The sequence below is a fragment of the Patiria miniata genome, unplaced genomic scaffold (assembly GCF_015706575.1).
Source record: "Patiria miniata isolate m_02_andy unplaced genomic scaffold, ASM1570657v1 HiC_scaffold_22, whole genome shotgun sequence".
NCBI lineage: Eukaryota > Metazoa > Echinodermata > Asteroidea > Valvatida > Asterinidae > Patiria > Patiria miniata.
The window spans coordinates 10461993-10483053 of NW_024037061.1; the positions used below are offsets into that span (position 1 = coordinate 10461993).

The 21061-nt window shown below is 40.3% G+C and overlaps 2 protein-coding genes across 2 annotated transcripts; one reads left to right on the forward strand and one right to left on the reverse strand.

The window, feature by feature from the left end:
• Window positions 1–986: 986 nt before the first annotated feature.
• On the reverse strand, window positions 987–6238 carry LOC119730602 (very low-density lipoprotein receptor-like). Its single transcript, XM_038203590.1, has 4 exons — window positions 6090–6238; window positions 3802–3897; window positions 3083–3235; window positions 987–2565 (listed from the first exon to the last, which is right to left on the reverse strand). Exons 2-4 carry the CDS (start codon window positions 3869–3871, stop codon window positions 2384–2386), a joined length of 405 nt encoding a protein of 134 aa, XP_038059518.1. The 5' UTR covers window positions 3872–3897; window positions 6090–6238; the 3' UTR covers window positions 987–2383.
• Window positions 6239–13054: 6816 nt separating this feature from the next.
• Window positions 13055–20365, forward strand: LOC119730604 (development-specific protein LVN1.2-like). Its single transcript, XM_038203591.1, has 6 exons — window positions 13055–13304; window positions 13719–13864; window positions 15269–15353; window positions 16893–17060; window positions 17830–17921; window positions 19353–20365. Exons 1-6 carry the CDS (start codon window positions 13205–13207, stop codon window positions 19413–19415), a joined length of 654 nt encoding a protein of 217 aa, XP_038059519.1. The 5' UTR covers window positions 13055–13204; the 3' UTR covers window positions 19416–20365.
• The last annotated feature ends 696 nt before the right edge of the window (window positions 20366–21061 follow it).

The window sequence follows — 21061 nt, forward strand, 5'->3', positions numbered from 1 at the left end:
TATGAAAAGTGGTTGTAATTCGGTGAAAACGTTCAAGGCCATATTCTATGGAAAGCCGGAGACCAACAGCTTTCCTGTAAATGAATCGTTTTACATCGCCGTGTAATGGATGAATCAAATTACACAATACTAGGTATTTCAAAATATTTGTGACATTCTAAGAAAACAAGGAAATGTTTTTTTTTTTCATCTTTCCTCTTGCAAACATTTACATTACCCCGTTCTATTCGACATAGTGAATTAAAACAGGTTTTAGGGCTCAGTAATGGCGAACATGTTGAATATGTAGATTTATTCTTTTGAACAGTTTTTGAAATTCCACTATATCACAGTTTATTCAACGTCAAGATTTCAGTGTTCAACGAGTACATAATCAAATATTTAACCCAGTCAGACACTTGCATTGTTGCGAGTTGGACACATTTCAGAGATTAAAGAAAAATTATGTTTTTGGTATTAATAATGAGTAATCGTATCTCCGCCAACCTCTTCCCAACGGTAATTTGAGAAACAGGCATTCACGGGTGCAAAACCAGACTACGAACGTCTCGAGATCCGAGCATGCAGATTGTATGCAACGCCGGCGCTTCAGCCTATCGAAATCGTCTTCAGAAATTGTGACGTCATTTCGATCAGGAATGTGGGCTAAGCTGTTGATTTGTCCATTTGGCTGCCATTTTTTTGTAATATGACAATGGGTTACCGAAGACCCGACAGAAGGCGCCCGCTGAATGGTCAGAATCTCGAGGTCATGAAGCAGTCTTGTTTTGCATGATTAATCGCCGAATCTTCGCGAATACCATAGACCCTTGCTGTGCAAGGGGATACATGTATTCCACAGACTACAGTTCTGCAACATAATGACGGTGCACGGTCTCTTATAAGGCCGGGGGGGGGGGGGTTGATCAATTCATAAATTCATAAAGATCTCTTGGGGGGGGGGGAATTGTTAGAAGCATCCTCAATAACCGTAAAAATAAATTCAATACATTCACAGCATAACTTATATTTTAATTTACCAACATATCAAAATTATGTTTTTGAAAGGCATATAAATTATATAAAACTACAGTGAAAAAAATAATACAAATATATGTTTAAATCCCTCAACAATTATTTGGAATCAAGAGTGATGTGGCATTACAATTAGCTTTCAGTGTAATGACAGATGCGATTTCAAGCTTCATTCAATTTTTGGATGATGGGTAAAAAACTACTACTCCCCCTGAGCCAGAGGCCGATTCGCCCCAACAAGTTCAAAGTGTAACTAATATTTTAATTTACCAACAATCACAGTAATGTTTAAAAAGACATAAATAAAACTATAAAATAATACAAATACAAGTGCTAAATCCTTCAACAACAACTATCAGGAGCAAATGAAAATTCACGTTCATGTAAATTTTTGTCAGATGTTGCAATTTGCAACGGATGTCTTTCCTACGATGTGGACTTTCCTTTAAGAATAATTAATCACACACGGCAAAAATATAATACATGTACATGCATGGCAAAACACGAACTCATTTTGGTCACTGGTGATATTGCTCGAGCTTTCATGTAAACACAGTGACCCAGCGTGTGCGCATGATCCGTGTGCGCATGACAAGTGAACAGCCCACGACTAGATCTAGAAAACCTGAGTTTCCTTCACAAGTTTTAGCGAAACGGATTGGCGGTCAACAGCGCCCTCGGACGGGGACGGTGGGAGACGAGCGAACTGAAACTGTAGCACGAAATTTCTTCAAATTTCTTTTGCAAATAGCAAACCTATAGAGGGCGCTTTGGTGACCAACGAGTTAGGCCTGCACGAATACTTGTTCAGTCGGATACACATTTATGGAACAAAAATAATAGATACGCTGGCAGTATTAATACAAAGCGGTAATTTCAATACATTAAGACAAAGAGAAATGAACGGTTTCCGCAACGGTGATTTCAGCGGTTAAAACAAAGTAATTTCAAAAAGCATTAAAAACTGCAAACCAGTAAATAATTACAATAAATTAATGGCAAAAGAATGGTTTTCTCAATGCTGGTTGAAAAACGATTGGAAAAAACCTTAGATTGAACGAAATATAAGTGTGAAATTATAGTTGCATAATCATGAGCAATTCACATGAGGTCAAAACCTAAAATTAGATCCCCAAACTTCAATGGTGTGAATAACAATCAAATAAAGTCCCTACAAATAACATGAGGTCAAAAGCTTGTAATTATGGTCTAAAAACAGTAACCCAATCTTAATGAGATTCACGACTTGCGAGGAACTCATAGACACATTTAGGCGTACTAGATTGCAGATAAATCCACAGGAGTGGACAATATAAAAAGTATTTCCCTGGACCCTATTAAACAATATGAAACTATCCCCTGTCAGTTTCTAGTTGCATGGTGGTATGACCTCCGTGCCACTGCAGCCGGACTCGTCGGAGTTGTCTGCGCAGTCCATCACTCCGTCGCACCGCTGACATCCCAAGATGCACATGCCATTGTCGCACTGGAAGCTCTGAAGGGGCTCGCCGTTACTTGTCTTCTTCCCAAGGAAATCTTTCTCGCAGTTGACTGCAGAAGAAGCGGGAAATATACAGAAGAAAAAAACACAAGTTACATTATAACTCTCATATAGGAAACTCTGGAAGGGACTTTTGCTGACACAAAGCCTTGAAAACGCAAACACAGACACAGGGGCTTATTATTGAAATAAAGTTACTTCAATTCATAAAGATTCAGGAGCGGTTTTGCTTCATAGAGTGAAGTTGCTTAGTTTAACTTTCGTGCTTAACTTTTGTTAGGGGTTTATATCCCCACGATAACCGAAGTGGACTTGTCGGTTGCTTTTGAAAGCGAATGTTTGCATGTAAACCTACGACATAACTGCATGATGAGAATGATTCGGGTGACATCAAGTTAGTAGGCTATAAATGATAACTTTTAAACGCTGACACTTGACTTGGTTGTCGAAAGGGTCATGGCTGCACTTGTCAAGAGTTTTGAGAGAAATATATTCGAATGGAATTAGGATCGATAAATGAACCCCGTGTACTTGATGATGGATATAATGGCGGGAGTCTGATCTCACCTGTGTGTTCTGTTTGGCAGTGGTTCTCATCTGGGAAATCTGTGCAGTCCAGAATGGAGTCGCATTCATACCATTTGAAGTAGCATTCGTCGCCCGACTGGCACTGGAAGTAGGGAATGTTCCACTGTTGGAGCTGGGCACAAGTGGGTTTGGCTATTGTACAGAGGAGAAGAAGGGTATACACGCTCAGACAGGTACCAAAATGACGACAAAATGAGTTAAACTTCAGACAAAAAAGGATCCAGAGACTGTCAACATTTCAGTAACTTTTAGGAAATTAGTGAAAGCAATAAGCTAAGAAGTAACTTTATGGTCGGAAATAATGGCAACATGAATCCAGACATGAAATCTGCAACAAAATGAGGAGATCCCCCCCATACAGGACACAATGAGTTAAATAATAATCGGCAAAAGAGTAGTTCAAAACTTAACTAAAGGAAACGGGAGAAGAATTGAGCCCCCTACCCCCCTCCCCCCCAAAAAAAAAAGAATCAGAGGGCCTCCGAGAATGAGGAACTATTTTTTTTCGTATTAATTTTTTTCAATTCCATTCAATTCAGTTGACATTTATTTAGCACCGTAATAAACCAATACAACGTTGGATAATATAAGTATAATACAGTGATATATTTAAATAAACGAATACGAATATAAAGCTAATTACCACCAAAAAGATAACAAAAGAAATTGCAGCAACTGTTCGGTTAATTTATACTTACTCTGTGCACTGGTCGAAACGATCAGTGAGCAACAGATGAGTGCGATAACAGATGCGATTTCAAGCTTCATTTTTGAATGATGGGTAGAACTTCTTCCTGAAAGTACAAACAAAAATCAGATTAAACGTAAGTCTCCCATTACTACTCAACAACAAACGCGTGAAATCCAAAAGTTTCAACTTCGGTTAAACCTAAAACATCCCCGACGTATCACCAATGATGTGATAAATTTGTCATTTCAATCACATCTTATAGGAAACCTTTTACACTTTTATGCCATACATAGAAGTTCCCACGTTCAGCTTGGTTCAACAAAGATACATGTACACATCTTTCTATGATCGACAAATTTCAATGAAGAATAAAATTACTCCTGATATGGTGCACACACGAGCACTACAGGGTGAGTCATAAAAACCGGAAACCAAACCCCCAAAATTATGTTTCACATTTAAGATATATGTAGCACCACAAAATAATATGACTGGAAAGCCAATTTCGTAAGGTGCTTTTAGAGGAAAAAATGATTGAAATTGGTCAATCCGTTCAGAAAATATCACCATTTAAACACAATGACCCTAAAACCTGTTTCGTCCAATAAAAGAAAAAAAATGCGATTTCAAGAATCGTCGTCGCAATTGTCTCCACACATCACCAGCGATAAAATCTCAGTTTAAACGTTAAAATATCAACAGAATCCCTTTGAAGGCCCATCCTTTATAAAAAGTAGACTTTGTAAATCATATTGTTTGCCTAACCAGGGTTGTTTAGATATTGTGTACTGCAGTTGGTGACAGTTGTTAAAACAAGTATTTTGTGTCATTTTCTTTGTTGTTCCAAACAGTAAAACACACAATGAATTGCTTTTTTTGGACGAGACAGGTTTAAGGTCATTTTGTTTAATGGTGATCTTCTTTGAACGGATTGAAAAATATCCAGGAATTTTTCATCTAAAAGTATGAAATTGGCTTTCCAATCATTATTATTTTTGGTGCTACATATTTTTTAAATATAAACTATTTTTTATGGGGTTCGGGTTCCGCTTTTTTGACTCACCCTGTATAAGGACAGAAAATATTGTGGCTACATGATCGGCATCAAAGCAGGTATACTGAGGTTATTCTGTCAAAGCTGTCTATGCGAAAAAAATGTTATCGCACCGGAATGTTCAACTTTCGAGTCATGATTGCAAAACAGCTCCCCTCAACAGCATCTTGCTTATAACATATGACCCGGTCATTCATTACAGACCAAATTCCAGAGATGTTCGCTTCATATTACTCGCCATGACAACACACAAAAAAATTGCAATAAATTTAATGCTTCTTAAGAGGATCTACGGGATTAAGAAAGATTAAGCAGTGTTCATTTAATTAGATTATCAAAGGTGTTAAGTGGGGATTAGAACGGCAATATCCCATGAGTAATGCTATGATTATGTAAACATTACACGCCTTGTGTTGTATCGTTTCACTGAGTGGTTATTTGACGCATTCCCCTCGTACTGACGGGAACAATTAAAATATAAATGTAGCCTACACTGTCGTGGCCAGGAACATACATGTATTTATTCTATCGTTTCACTTTTTTCTGGGAAGTGCATTTCGATGGCATTAAAGGACACATTCGTCCAGAGATCACCAAGAATTTAGTTCCTTAAATTTTTAACTAACCATATTTCAAAAGCCTGATTCACAAGAAATCATCATCATAATGTCTTACATAATATGAAGAACATGGTGAAAAAAAACAATTCGTTACATCTGACGCGGCAACTTTTGGTATTTCCAGCGGCGCTTTATAGCCATGAGTTTGCCAGCTGCATTTGAATGCATAAAATTAACAAGTGTAGGCCTATGTGGCAATTTAAAATCAGGTCCAATAATTTTTAGCAACCTTGTCGAAAAGAAACCTGAGTGACTTCAGGAATCGAGACGATCAAGCACTCTAACAGCTCGATATCGAAGGTTGGAAGCAACATTTCGTTTTGCGAAAGTTCTCTAGAAAACCGCAAATCTTCAATGTGTAAAAGTGCATCATTTGAAATTAATATGCATTTATTATAAACACAAACGTCAACTGACAAGGTTCACTTTGAATCAATATCAGGTTGAACATAGAACCAGACGATCAAGTAATTGCGCACTTTATTTTCAAAAGTTGACTCTTAACTCGACAGCTATGTGTAGATCTTCGTTAATTAACATCTGTTATGATAAAGCCTATACACCCAGAAAAGTCAAACATGAAACGAGAGTATACTTCAGAGCGGTTATATTTCCTCTTACCTCACAAGAACAGGCGACGATCTTCTATCACTTCAGAGATATCGAGGTGTGATGTCTTTGCCGGTGTGCTGTTTCTGGCAATGTTTTCGGTATCGATGTCTGACGAGGTATGCCCTGGTGAGCGCTAGATGGCAGTATTTATAGAAAACTCCCGTACATGTCACACAATGTCAAACAAAAGACGGATGTCTATACTCGCCCATATGAACACCTGTTTTAGTCCTAAGCATTACCTCATTTCCGGTTCGCGAGAACTGGGATGCCTTATTTTGAAATGTCAATTATTTATGGGGTCAGCATGAATTTTCCCGATAAACAGTTTTGGACAATGGAGGAACGAGTGATAAATTCGTCATGATCAATTCAGGATATGAATAGTAAAACTGGACGTAATATTTCTGAGAACGGACAGTTGTTATTAAGAGAATTATAGCGAGTCAAGAATAATTTCACCCATATACTTCCCCATAGGCGTAGCCAGCGGGGGAGGGGGGGGGGGGAGTAAGGGGGAGGGGGTATTTACCCCCCCCCCAATATTTTGCCTTTTTCCATTCAAATTCCCTTTTTTTTCAGCGGGCTTCCCCCCCCCCCGCCAATAATTTGTAAAGAGTGCCCCCCCCCTTTTTTTTTAAGAAGTGCCTTCTTTTCTGAACAAGTGCCCTTTTTTGTGTCATTCGTCGTTTTGGGTGCCTTTTTCGGAATTTTGCATAAGTATCGCCCGAGAAAAGTACCATATATTGGCACCTTTGTGTGCATAATCGTCGGTTTTGTACAGCAACCCCATCGACAGATGGTACCAGCCCCCCCCCCCCCACCCCTCCCCCCCCCCCCCCCCCCCCGGCTTTTTGATTTTACGGAGGCCAAGTGTCCGGAGAAAAAAATCTGTCTACATTTCACCACGGATGTGCAAGTGCCCTTTTCAAAAATTTTTACCCCCCAATAAAAATGACCGTGCTACGCCACTGTTCCAAAAGGGAGTGCTGTGAGGCTAAACGCGTAGTTTTAGGCGTAAGTGTTGCATACGTTTACATTTGGAAATAAATCAGTATTTTGGCTGAAGTGAAAAAGGGGCGTGGAAATTCCATCTTTAAAGGTTTGAATTAGCGCGCCCTCTCTAATATAAAGAAATGACATTACTTTATCCATCACTCAAATCTCTAGCCTTGACCAAGGCTATCAGCTTGTTCTCATACGAGCTTGTTCCCGCTACCGCACACCGCGCGCGCCGCGACACAATCACTAGTTGTACTATACCGTTAGCCTCAACGACCCTTGCGTGTGCTTTGTGTGCATGTACTGTACGTACGCCCCACACACACTTCCGCAAACAGCCGTACAATACGTCGAAGCGCAAGATAGCCTTGACGCATCCGTGGCGAATTCCTTATGTGTTTCTTTATAGTTTCGACCGAAATCGGCCAAAAATTTCTGATGCGCATATATTACACGATATCCAATCAAAGCCCGTAAACTTTGACCTGCGACATACATATTCATGACCCACAAATTACTGTATACACCACGTACATGTACATGTACATGTACATGTATGTTCACTCAAACCATGGTATGTCCAGGTATTTCAATCCCATTTTAAATCATTTCTCCAGTTTTATTACAAACAAATGAAACATGCCGCTATATGAGTGAACAATTTGTTCAAAATGATACTATTTCCAATGTATTGCGAATTGGACAGTTCAAGACAGTCCGCCGACGTTTTGTCGGTGCAACAGCGTACATTATCACGCCGCTACCTGCCCGTGCTATTCTGACAGCGAATGTAGGGGACAGGTCAACTCGGACCCAGGTCAAATCATACCCATTTAATCGAATGCAGGTTAACTCGTATCTATAAGCACCCGTATGAATTAACTGCAAGAAACGAGCTATTGACTTTGGGATGGAAATATACGAAACTGTCAGGTACATGGTGAAAACAAAACTCTCCCTGAATACGTACCATGTGCAAATTACATCTCATACGTACGACACATGTATTTTAACGCGTACGTATGAATCGTATATGTCGTACCTATGACATACGTACGACATGTAAGTCGTAGATGTAAATCGCACAAGATACAAGTCGTTCTCACAAGATATGTTCCATGTATGACATAATCGACAAACAAGTCAAACATACGAGTTACAATTCATATTTTGTACACACGAGATATTAAGTCGTACTTATATACGACTTTGTCGTATGCGACAAAATTATATCGTACCCTGTCGACTCGACTTATGCACGACATATATGTTGTACCGGCACCTGTCGACATTTTGTCACATGTTTGATATGTCATACTCTGTCGACATATATGTCGTACCCTGTCGATGATATTAGTCGTACCCTGTCGAAATATGTCGTACCCTGTCGATATATTAGTCGTACATACGACATATAACTTATAAGTTGTTCATACAAGTTAAAATCAGTCTTACAGAATAAGTTTGCTGAAGGAGAGATATTTTTTTCCCATATCCCCTTGACAGCTTAGAAGAAATACCCTCCCCCCCCCAAAAAAAAGTCAGCGGTAGATATACTCAATAGTGTGAGCACTTTTTTTGCCGCTGAACGTGAAAGCGCAGCGTGTCTTACTGCATGGCGCCAGCCGGGCCGGTGCCTACAGTGGACGGCCCCAACGTGGCCTCTGTGCATGGTGACATCGTTTTTGCCGGCGTGCGGTTTTGTACCGTTTGCCGTTTTTCGAAGGTCTAATTTTTCATCCTTTTTCATTTCATTTTCGACCCAAACTATGTGTAACTTTATAAATATTATTCTACTATTATTTAAGATTTTAAGGGGGTGTTTACAATAATTATTGTTACCACCGGCCGTCTGGTTTATAAACCTTTGGTCTTATTATGTAATGCAATAAATATTCATTTTTTTGTCAGCCGTTATCCAATAAGAGAAGACTATTTACCATAGCGCGTACTAATTATCATATTCGGCATACACGGTTGCGTCACGGCTAATTTCCGCCTCGACTTACTGTACGGCTGTTTGCGGAAGTGTGTGTGGGGCGTAAGTACAACATGTACATGCACACAAAGCACACGCAAGGGTCGTTGGGGCTAACGGTATAGTACAACATTGTGTCGCTGCGCGCGCGGTGTGCGGTAGCGGGAACAAGCTCATATGGGAACAAGTGATAGCCTTGGTCAAGGCTAGGATCTCCAGAGATCAAGGACAGGGGTTAACTGACTCAACGGGTGTCCGGCCAAGCCAACTACGGGAAACCTGTGACTCTTTATAACGAGGAAACCATCCGCTCATCCGGTTTTTACGGTCTCACCATGGGCAATCGAGCACGTCACATGCTTAGTTATCCGCCGGTTAGCGGACACCAAACTGTCCAGTTTAACGGACACAAAACTGCAATAGTCAGGTTAGAAACAATTTTGCTAAGGCAGGACGGACCTTTCTAAAGGGAAAAGGAGCTGACCCATTAGAATCGGGCAAAGCTTCAAATGACACATGCTGCACGGTAAACGCGTATTACACGTGATGGATCTGATGGATTTGTACAATCGTGATTGTATGGGATTTGTATTAAGTTGTGGGAAAACAATTAAAACAATAGTGGTTGTGCGCCACCGTCTCGCATGCCTCCTACATCGGAATTGGTCTTCCAAGAAAGATCAGCACTGGCACCGGATATAACTGACACGGTTACACCTGTCTCCATATTTCGCGGGCAATATGAAGGATATAGCATGGTGAACGTTCCGGGTTATCTCCCATTGCCGTCATCAGTTGAATCACGCAGGTTTATATTTCCCGTCTTTATGAAGGAAGAACTGGTATGAAATAACGAAAGGACAGAAAAGATGAGGAATTCTTAATAACTCTATTAAACCCGGCTTTATCAATCTCTGTTCGGGAGTTTAAAGCAGCTACTTAAAAAAAATAATTACAAGTTTTTTTTTTCATTTTCAAACTACCCTATTCTCAGACTCATGATAATCAGTAGCGCTTGCAGATGGCATTTTTGGTGTGTATGCAGCGAAGCCGCTATTCCTCTACTTCCGGGGTTACCGGAAAGTCAAAGTTGGGCTAATTTAAAATACCTAATGAGACATCAATATTAAAACAAACACTTTTTTTTCAAAACGGTTCAAGGGATGAAGATGAACCCTTCTACAAACATGAAATTTTGTCCAAGCATTTGCTTTTTTCACGTTGTGTGCTAATGACGCGAAGAACTCAATGCAGCGGATGTGGAATGCCGCTGTACCGAACACCGCTATACCGAACGTTCGGCCAAACCGAACATCATCCCGGCTCCCGCTTCATGTACAAAACGTACTGAATACTTATTGACTATAATCAACAGATTAACCAAAACAACTACCGGTTATATTTTACTGTATTTGGGACATATTTCATTCCCTTATTTCATTAATGAACAGAAGGGAAAAGTCACCCGTTACTGAAATTGCATGACGACGCCGCGTGCGGCCGCGGGATGTGAGAAATGCCAGTTCATGGTCAAAAGAGGGCGCTGCTGATAAGTGAAAATTGTACCACCGTAGTAGGTGTTCTTTTTCCCATTCCTCTCCTTTTTTTTCTCCGTGATGTTTTAATTCATTGTGTCCATTTTACGATGTTCTCCATTCATAATGTTACTTTACACACTTTACAACCACAATTTGCATAAATAAACTTTATGAATAAAGTACTTTATAAACTTTGCAGCAATTTATTTCTTAAAACAAAATTAAGAAGTACATTTTAAGAAACATCATTTTGCACTTCGAAACGGCATACAAGGGGAAATAAATATACACTTAACAAATCCAGTCAAAAGAGGGCGCACTTCAAGTATGGAAAAAGAGGGCGCCATTTAAACGGACAGACGCCATACTGGTGGCTCAAAATCGCCATGGGTGCAACCCTGTATTAAAATGTCCATAGACGCCAGTGCTAATTGCCCATAGGCCTACTTCAAAATCCTTTCATAAATACTCAGACTCTCACAGTATTTAGGCTGTACAGAAAAAATGATGATCATGTCATCTTTCATTTTATTTTCATTTTTGGGTGGGTTGAGCATTGACTTTACGAGAAATTTTCACCCAAAGAAGAACGGAAAAGTAGCCATCTTGAAAAACGATCCCTCCACAACATGGCAAAATAGCTCCACTTTCGAGCCCAATTGCATCCAAAATAGTCAGAATTGGAAGCCCCAAGTCCGGGTCAGAGGTTCATTGCCATATCTCTTCAATTCCCCAACTGTATATGGCTCTCAGAACTCTCTAATATAGAATATTTTGAGGGTTGAACTTTTATTTATGAGCTCGGCGGATGGGTTTGGCCTATTTACCCGTGTGCACCCCTATGCCGAACGCAGAAAACCCCCAAACGATGGCTAGCCTTGACTGGCTGATTGCAAGCATACCTCACTAGTTTATCTATCATAATTATCTTAATACAGAAAATAAATACTTGGTGCATTCTTTCGTTAGCTCAGTGCAGAAATGAGTTATGTCTATGCATGCTGACAAAACGTCGTAAACAATTTCTTTTTTTGTTGTATAGACTCCAAGGACGTAAGAGGCTCCATCAAATCCGTGGTCCATCGAATCGGATGCGGATTCTATTTTGACTTACCAGACGTGTAGTACCCGGAAAGGCACTTCAAACAATTTACTTATCACGGATCAAGGAAACTATACACGAAACCCTTCTCCGCAGATGAGAACAAATATGTGACGTCGTGATGACCGTCATCGGTTTTCCAATTATAAGCAACTTCAGTTTAAACGCTGAAAAAAGCATTGAACAACAACTTTTGCATTGAATAGAGCTCCGTGTTCCTTTTTTTCTGGTATAGTATAAAAATTGTCTTGGGAAAACTTTTGATATCTTTACTTCCAGTATTACCGGAGGGGCAGTGAGAAATGAATTTTACTACAATTATAATAGGCCTACATGTAAATGTAAACGTTTAATACGGAAATGCCGAAACACAAAATACGGCATTATGACTTCATAACCTGAAAGGGCGCCCTCTAGCAGCATGTGAACGAAAGATGAGTTTTTTTCGATTCTAGATTTAAAAACCATTTGCTAAAATGTTATTGCGCCACCTACTGTTCACATGCAGGGATCCATAATTGCTCAATTATTTTACACTTGTGCTGAACAGTAACCCGGGGATCGTTGTTAAAGTTTATGAAATTAATGCGTTTCATCAGCCAAAAGTTGCCGCTCTTTGAACCTCATCATGATCACGTGAATATTGAGTTTCGATATTGAAGTCACCTGATGTGTGTCTTATCTAAATGAAATGTAGAGCCTGGGAAAACAATTTCGCGGGTGCGTTCGAGTAACTTCCTCGATGACTGAACATGGGCAAAGGCAGACGGGTTAGCCACACGAGAGTCGAGGCTTATAATCGAACGTTCGCTTGTACAATGGACCATGTGCGCAAGGGCTTTATCTGTGCCTGCATTGGACGATTTTTGGACTCTGCATGTGAACGGCAGGACGGGTGGCATGGCGGGTCATGGCTGCAAGGAGAGCCACATTTCTTCACTAAAGCGAGTCTAGGGGACACGGGGAGGGGCATGGAGACCAAAACTCCCCCGCAAAAAGGGGGAGGGTGCTACTTTTTTGTTTTTTGTTTTTGTTTTATATATAGTGAAGACGACCGATTTAAATCCACGTCGTCGTCTGCTCATTCCCCGTTTCCTTTCACGAATTGGTTAAATATTACTAAAAAGTAAAAGGTAAGGAAAAAAATGTCAAATAAAATTCATTGAGGTGGTCGCTCAATTCAACCCCCTAAATATATGATTTATATTCGGCGCGGCGGTGCATTTTTAACGAACAACACGGGGTATACCTAGGGTCGACCCAGGTGAGCTGCTCGAACGCACCCCATAAAACGTGACTGTGACTGTCGTGCCTATCAGCAAAGTCAAAGTCCTCTTTGAAGTGGTCTGGGTACACAAAGTAGAAGCAAGTATAAGGTTGCGATGGACTCCACGATAGCGTTTTTGATATTCAATCCCGCCCAGTGCTTCGTTTTTTTTCCTGACAGACTACTAACTTTTAGAAGGCAGTTTCTCGTAGCAGTGCGATATTTAAGGCAGTAAAGATGGACGTCAAATCGGTGTTGTTTCTGCTGCTGGTTGCAGTAGCATTGAGCCAGGCCCAGAAGCAATGTTGCTTCCCGGACCAATATGAAGCAACCGACGGTGAGTTTGGAACACTTAAAGCTGCGGCCAATTTCTGATGGTTATAAATGATTTCGCATAACAGAATAACGGAACAGAATTGCCCAAAATCCCCAGTAGGGTTTACAACAACTAACCTGAAGTTTCAGCTCAGTGTATTATAATACACATTTGAAAAAGAAAAACAACACCCGGAGCAGACGTGTGCATAATCTGTTGTTGGAATATCTGCACGGGGAACCGGTATTTGAAACCTGTCCTATTTGCAATAAGCAAAGTGTTATCGTTTAATTCGTACTATCGCTTTTCCGTGTAATTGCAAACGATCCAAGGTGGCATTAGGTATTTGCCCCGGATGAAGTTGTTTTTATGCCTGGACTTATTTCTTGAAGTAAATGAAATTCAGTTATTTCCCTTTGGCTTTGGATTTTTTAGGTCAGATTACCGGCTCGGTTCAGTCTGGGCAAGGTATGGTTCAGATAGCGTCGGCACAAATTGCCTTCGATTACACCAACAGGCGATTGGGTGAACTTGTAACAGTTCAAGGCAGTATGTATCAAGAGGTCTTCGATTACAACAAGGTAAAAGCTGGGACTTTTTCATGGACATCGGCAGGGGCGTAAATCCCAGGGCGGGGGGAGGGGGGGGGGGATGCGGGGTATATATCCCCGAAATTTTAGACCAGGGGGATTGGCAACCTCGTCCCCACTGCTTACTTTATTTCCAACCTCGTTTCCAATAGTAAGCCCTGGATAGCCTAACTTTCTTTCTGTATCCTGATTCGATACCGCAATTGGCTAGAAATGGATTTATATCGTTGACTTGGTGTGGTTGTTCACAAAGTGCAGTACGTGTTCTCGCGATCATTCGTTTGTGCCTTCTCTAAAATATTCATTTCCTTTCAAGTTTGTTAAAATAAATATGAAATTTGATGCTGCATGTTGTCACGTTCAGATCGTAACAGTTTAATTAGAATGAAATCGTGTTTTCGTAACTCACGCCATGCTCGCACATGCAAATAATCCAGTACCAGGGTGAGAGAGCAGGTAGTAATAGGCGCGTACTACTCGACACCCTCGGGACGAGGTTGGGTGATGGGCAATTAGATCACCCCCCCCCCCACTTTTTCTGGTAAGAAACCAAAAAGGTGGATTTGAGGTATATTTTGAACTTCCCAACAACCCAAAATGTGTTAAATGGTGCTTTATAGATGCGCCGTTCTGATGTAAGGTTAAGGGGTGTAAGTACATACATAAGATGTATCTGTATCACGAACATCGCCCCCTAGTGTCATGTGGTGTTCAGCAAGCCCCCCCCCCCCCACCCTCTCGCTTTTGGAATTTCCCCAGCCGGGCCATTTTTTTTTAGTTTAGTCACCCCTCTCCCCCCAGTCCCCGGCACAGATTTACGCCACTTGACATCGGGGAAGTTGCTATTAGTTTAACGTCTCATTCGTCATTTTGGGATTGGTCTTTTTAGGAAGTCAGGTTAGGCAGTGGTCATTTTCCTCGCCTTTCACCTCTATGACCCAGGTTCGATTCCTGCCCAGGTTCACAGGCGGATTGAGTTTTCAGTTTATACCTGATGTCGTGGGTTTTCATCAGGATATTCTTCCATATTAAATGTTGACCTATAGGTCAAAATTTAATATGGAAGAATATAGTGCCCAGGGTGCTAAAAATCCTGTACTTGGCGGTAGATCCAGAGCTACAATCCTGGCCAAATCTCGCTGGGCCCTAATCCCCCCCCCCCCCGGCGCCCGCTCAATGTTGGCTCTCATTGCGCGGTGTGTGCTCCATCAGCTAGAGTGAACAACATTGACCGGGGGAGCGGGGGAGTGAGTGACCGTGGCAGGCTGAGGTTATTTTCCAAGTGTCGATCCCAACCATATTTGCCGGGATTGTAGCTTCCACGACGAACGCCACCTGATGGCAAAGGATACAACCCAATTAAACTGGAGATTCCTCTCCATTTTTTTTTCACAGGGCGTCCTTTACGTCATCAATCTCACTATGAAGACATGCCAGAAAGTTCCACTACCGACAATGCAAATGCAGCATTGTGTCCCAAGTAAGTGATTTGCACACCCGAATATGTTGGGTGTTAACTTGTACGTGTGTAGACTGGTGACTTGTACGCTGTTGTCAAGTTTCTCATTTTTATTTTTTTAGTCTAACAACTATTCTTTATAAAGTTCTGTAAAACACTAGAAACTTTAAATTTAACCAGAAAATTAAACTCGCCTGCCAAATGAGCAATTATGTCATAAGAAAAAAATGACATGCAAATCTAAATTTCCACGATTTTGTGCGTAGAAATATCAAACGTAAATGAAGCCGGCATTTTGCTGAATAATTGCGTTTGGTGTATACTAGTAATGCCTCACTGCGACAAAACCTTTTATTAATTAACGACATCAGGAAACTGTACACATAATGACCTCATCAGAATACAGCATTGCCCGCGATTTTACAACCCTCTTTATTGGACATGTGCTTACACGTGACTAAGCGCACACCCTTTGCTCATGACCTTGCTGTCCTATATTGGTTTTTAAAATAGAGCTTTATTAAATATAATACAGCTATATAATAGAGCTATATTAAATAAAGTAGAGCTATATTACATATAATAGAGCTATATTATATATAATACAGCTGTATATAGTTTAATAAAGCTCCATGGCAGCGGCGGCGGAACAATTTTCAAACGGGGGGAGGGCAATCACCAAAAAGGGGCACTTGCTAAAAAAAAAGGCACCTTCCTTCTGTTGTGAAAGAGGAGAAAATTGTCAAACTATATCCGTTCACATTGCAAGGAATACATGTTACCCGGAACAAAATTTACTAACAGTGATATACACTTTGAAACATGTTTGCGTTAACAATTTAAAAAATCTTAATTCCCTTACTCAAAAAATGGCAGACCAGGCCTATTCCTGAAATAGTCTCCATAACGCCGTGTTGTTCTCAAATATATTTTTTTCCACCGAGAGAGCCCTCCGGCCTCCAGCACATCCCCGGCAGTACCTTTCTGGGTCCGCCCTTGAATTTGACCAGTTAGGCCTATGCAAAGGGGCATTTTTTTTGTCGTGAGAGGGCACTGTTGCTCTTGATGGCCAGTTCAGTGACCATTTTATTCGCGTGAAGAGCACTATTATTTTTTTTACAGGCCAGTTTTCCATCTTGAGAAGAGGCACTGTGTTAATGTTGCGAGCGGGGCACTATTTTGCTTTCGAGGGGCAGTTTTCCATCTCGATAAGTTATCGCGAGGAGCACTATTGTTTTTGATGGCCAATTTTCCATCTCGAGAGGGGCACAATTTTATTATTGCGAGAGGGGTATTTGTGCTTGCGAGGGGTAGTTTTCCATCTCAAGAAGTTGCACAATCTTGTTAATGCGCGAGGGCTATATGAGTTTTTGAGTGGCAGTTTTGCATTACAAGAATGGAGTAAATGTGTAAGCGCAATCATCATGCTTTCATGTGTGCGTTTGAGGGGCAGTTTTTTTCATCTCGAGGGGGCACATTTATGAATGCGAGAGGGGCACTTTTGTTGGCCTGGGAAAATCTGGGGGTCTATGGTTTTTAACCGTCTGTATGTTCCTGCAGGTAACGCCACATACGGAGGTTCTTTCTATGCTGGAGATCACAAGTTGAATGCAGACACGTTCAGCTACTCCATTAATGATGGATCTAACGTGGGCAACGTGACCCTGTCTGTCACCAAGGATAACTGCATTCCATTCAGTGAAACGTTTATCGGATCGTCAGGGGGAAGTATGTAATCCAACATTGACAGTCACTGTTTAATAGACCGTTCCCTTTAGCCCCACCTTCGTGGGAAACAACACGTTCGCATCTCCAATATTAAACTAGATGCATGCTGCAGACGCGCGCGTCATACGTACGTGCAATCATGTCGGCCTTCTGCGATCTGGTTGGTCAAACCACGACGTGGCTGTAAAAAGTTCTGCGTCGAAAGACGCTACAAATTTCGACAAGAAACAGATTATTTAAACAATATCAATATCAATTATTAAAACAATATCAATAGAAATAGTGAAAAACAAAAAAACCACAAAAAGAACAACGTGGACAAGATTCGGACGATTGTTTAGTTAATAAACAAAAAGGTGACATTAAACTCACCACCAGGGCCCTATTTCATGGCGCTGCTTAACAGTTAGCAGAAAAGTTGTGCTATAGCAGAACATTGTGCTAACCTTAAGCACTATTGCACGACGTCGGTGTGCTATAAAATACGCGCGCATGGAGTTATTTCAAAGAAGTTAAGCAAATGTTTCCTCTGAGGTAAGCGTGCCTTTAGCTGTGCTTACTGCTTACGGCCTCCATTGGAAATAGACGGAGCCTCATAAAATCGTGTGATCAGCAGATCAGAGCCTTAAAATTTGCCCTGATCTTGATGGGCTTAGCTTGTCTTTATTTGATTCATAGATTTGCTTTCTGACTGTACCTGCTGTCAAAAATTTAATGAAATCCAAATTGAGTGATTTCTTGCTTTATCCACCCATCTTTGTTTCTATAGATCAAATGCTCACCGTGGCGGGATTCGTCAACTATACCCCAGGGATCCAGGACCCCTCTAAGTACTTCACTATCCCCAACTATTGCCCAGCGGTAAGTTCGCCGATGTGCCGTTACTGTAGCTTAATTGTTTTAATCTTGCTAATGGGCTATTTGCGAGAATTATTATTATTATTTAAACAAAAAAGGCCATGTTAAAGGGAATATACAACATTTGCAAACATCGAAAAAAACAAAACTATCAAATATTTACGAAATACTAGGATTTTGATAAATGACAGTCTAAATCATCCTGTAAAATTATGGCACCTGGTGTGAAGTCATTTTCAAGAAAAGTGGTATTTTGTATAAATTTCCAACAATGGTCGGCCGACCACCGTTGGAAAAACCTAACTATTTTTTAACTAGTGCTCCAAATTTACCATTTTTTCAGTCCAAATTTTGTTTGCTATTGGTTACACGTCATGAACGGGTGCAGACCAGCTAGACTAGTTCCCTTACCTTACAATTTTCCGGCATCTATATAAATTGATCCATTTCATCTTTAGTGGAGTCAGGGAACCAGACTACTTGAACACTTTTGTTTTGCTTGTTTTTTTCCAGCATTTTTGAACACAAAACTTCAAACATGTCAGTGAAACAATATTTGATATATTATACTAACCCCTCAAATAGTTCATTTTTGAAAAATACAGCAAAAGCCAATGACGTACATTCCCTTTAATTATTTCCAAGCGCTGTTCAAGCATTTTAATAAAAATAAACCCTAACTTAATTTAGGGTAATTAATTACATGTGAAAAATTCGAAATGAAAGATAAAAACTCACTTGATTTAAATGAAAAAAAAAAGAGTTAAAAAGATTAGTCTTAAGACCGGAGACAAAAATCTCAAAGGTATCCAGTAAGTAGCAGTTAGCTGTATTGCTAACAGACTATAGATTAACTGCCCCAAAGGCTTTAGAATACACAATAAATTTTGCCCAGTGGATCGAAAAAAAGAAAAAGATTATTCAGATAATCTGGTGCCATAACCTTTAAAATCTTTAAAATGACATAAAGAATCTTAAAGTCAAAATGTTTCTTGTACCGGAAGCCAATGGAAACCTTCCAAACTTTAATTACCATCAAGGGAGTAGGCCCCGGGGCTGGCGGATTTTGTTGAACGAATTTTTTTTTCAGCAACTATTTTCATAAATGCTAATAGAGTTCCGACATTGAAAAAGAAAAGAAAACCTGCTCCAAAGCCATAACAATGCGCCGTGAATATCGGCATTCATTTTCAAGGATGCAAAATAATGGTCAGTTGTGAAGAGCCCCCATTCGGAGATGGGTACCAGTCCCCCCCCCCCCCCCATCCCCCTGCTTTTTCATTTAATGAGAACCAATATCCGTTCAATATGTAACCGTGTTTTTCTCATGTGTCCGTTGAACTAGTAATCGGTGTTTTTTTTATCAACTTTGAGTCATTATGATCACTGAAAAATATAATGTTGTTCCTCACATTCCTTTTGCATGCTCAACAGTTCCTCACTCCGGAACCAAAAGAGGGCCTGGGACCTGCCTTCACCATGAAGTTTCCACTGTGAGTGCGCCCTCAACGGCCATACTTGGACTGAAACCGATCTATCGCCTGAGTGTACGTCTAGAATAATTTTGAAATCAATTTTATTTAGCTAGTAAAATGCTTTTCGACAGTGAAGATTCAAAATCCGTATTTGAATTTTGAATGACTTTTAAAAAATATTGATTTTGCCTGTTTGCAACTTTGCACATCCAATTTTGTTTGATGAAATAATTCATTGTATAATTTCAAACATTAACGAGCTATCCGATCTGGATGAATTCGATGTCCTGGCTCGGATTGGTTTCCTTTTTTTTCTTCGAAAGTATCTACTTGAATTATATAAAATAAAGATATTACCACAACTGACTCAAGATCCTGTTGATGTATTATTAGTTACGTCTATATATCATGCCACACCAAGTCATGTAAGTTCGTGAGGCCAACTCTAGTCAGGAAAAAGACAAATACCGCTCTTTAATTGTCCCAACTTTTATCAGTGAAATGTTTTCGCTTCTTTACGAAAAGCCTGAGGGAGACATGACAAACAAATACAAGTTTGGTTGGCTTTTGATATAAACGACAATCGTGACGTCACAGCTTACATTGTTTACATTGTTTAAGGATGTGAAAACGTTCCTGGAAATACTTAAATCCTTGTGGAGAAATCAAGACGAATGTAGCAACAACTGAGCAGACGATGTTCAATTATTACAAAACCTGATATATTACTGCAGATAATGCATGTTTCTTAATCCTGCAGAAAAGTTGCTTAATAGGACCAAAACATCTAGTTTCAAAATCGAGTTGATTTTTTTTATATGGTTGCTTTTTCTATTAAAATCATGTCGCAGTTAGCTAGGTTTTGTTATCTAATCGTGGAATAATTCAATTTATAAAGCACACCACATATCTAGTGCAAGTTGTAATTGAGATTAAATAAAATACGATACCAGGTGAAAAGCAGTAACATGGTTTTCCCGTCGAATGTGTTTAGCGTGTTTGTTATAAATCAACCCAGCCCGGTGTAGACCATTAAAAAGGCCCCAAATTGCAACGCCGGCCAAAGCATGATCTTTCACCGTCCATTTCTCTCTTAAATAGAGAGTTTTGACCCCTGCACTTGAGATTTTGTAGCAAGCGAAGAGAGCTCAGCTCCAAACCAGTCTTCGAACTAGCATTATCCGACATATTTTGAATGAAGGTGGACCTAAAAGTCGATCTTTGTTTCATAGTAGTAGAGGAGTCATCCTTCACAATGGCGATGGGCTTCAGGACTAACTTGAAGGGGTAATCCTGATTTGTGTGAAAAAAAAATCACCCAAAATTTGTCTTAAACATGAACAGAGAGTAAAAGAGGACAAATCAAGATTTAATTCGATGTATGCCTCGAACATCACCTGTGAGAGTTTTGAGTATTTCCCCAAATTTGTATTTACTGGTCTGCACCTCTTGGGCGCACACCGCCCTGTCTTCCCGGTTCCCCCCCCCCCTACCCGAGCATGGAACCTGTATAATTATCACGTGAGCGAGGCGAGATCAATCTAATGGAGTGGCACTTTTGTGATGGTCATGCCAAGATATTGTTTTGGAGGGCGCTGTTCTTGCTGCTGCGACTAGTTTTTGCTCCTGGTTTTTTGTTCTGATGTAACATGCTCACATCATGGATCG

Bases quoted from the DNA above. Each gene is read 5' to 3' on its own strand.
- LOC119730602 (XM_038203590.1), bottom strand. From the start codon at position 3,871: ATGAAGCTTGAAATCGCATCTGTTATCGCACTCATCTGTTGCTCACTG. The intron at 3,236-3,801 runs GTAAGTATAAAT...TCTGTACAATAG, and splicing joins CGTTTCGACCAGTGCACAGA to CCAAACCCACTTGTGCCCAG. The intron at 2,566-3,082 runs GTGAGATCAGAC...CTTCTTCTGCAG, and splicing joins CTGCCAAACAGAACACACAG to TCAACTGCGAGAAAGATTTC.
- LOC119730604 (XM_038203591.1), top strand. From the start codon at position 13,205: ATGGACGTCAAATCGGTGTTGTTTCTGCTGCTGGTTGCAGTAGCATTG. The intron at 13,305-13,718 runs GTGAGTTTGGAA...TGGATTTTTTAG, and splicing joins CCAATATGAAGCAACCGACG to GTCAGATTACCGGCTCGGTT. The intron at 13,865-15,268 runs GTAAAAGCTGGG...TTTTTTTCACAG, and splicing joins AGGTCTTCGATTACAACAAG to GGCGTCCTTTACGTCATCAA.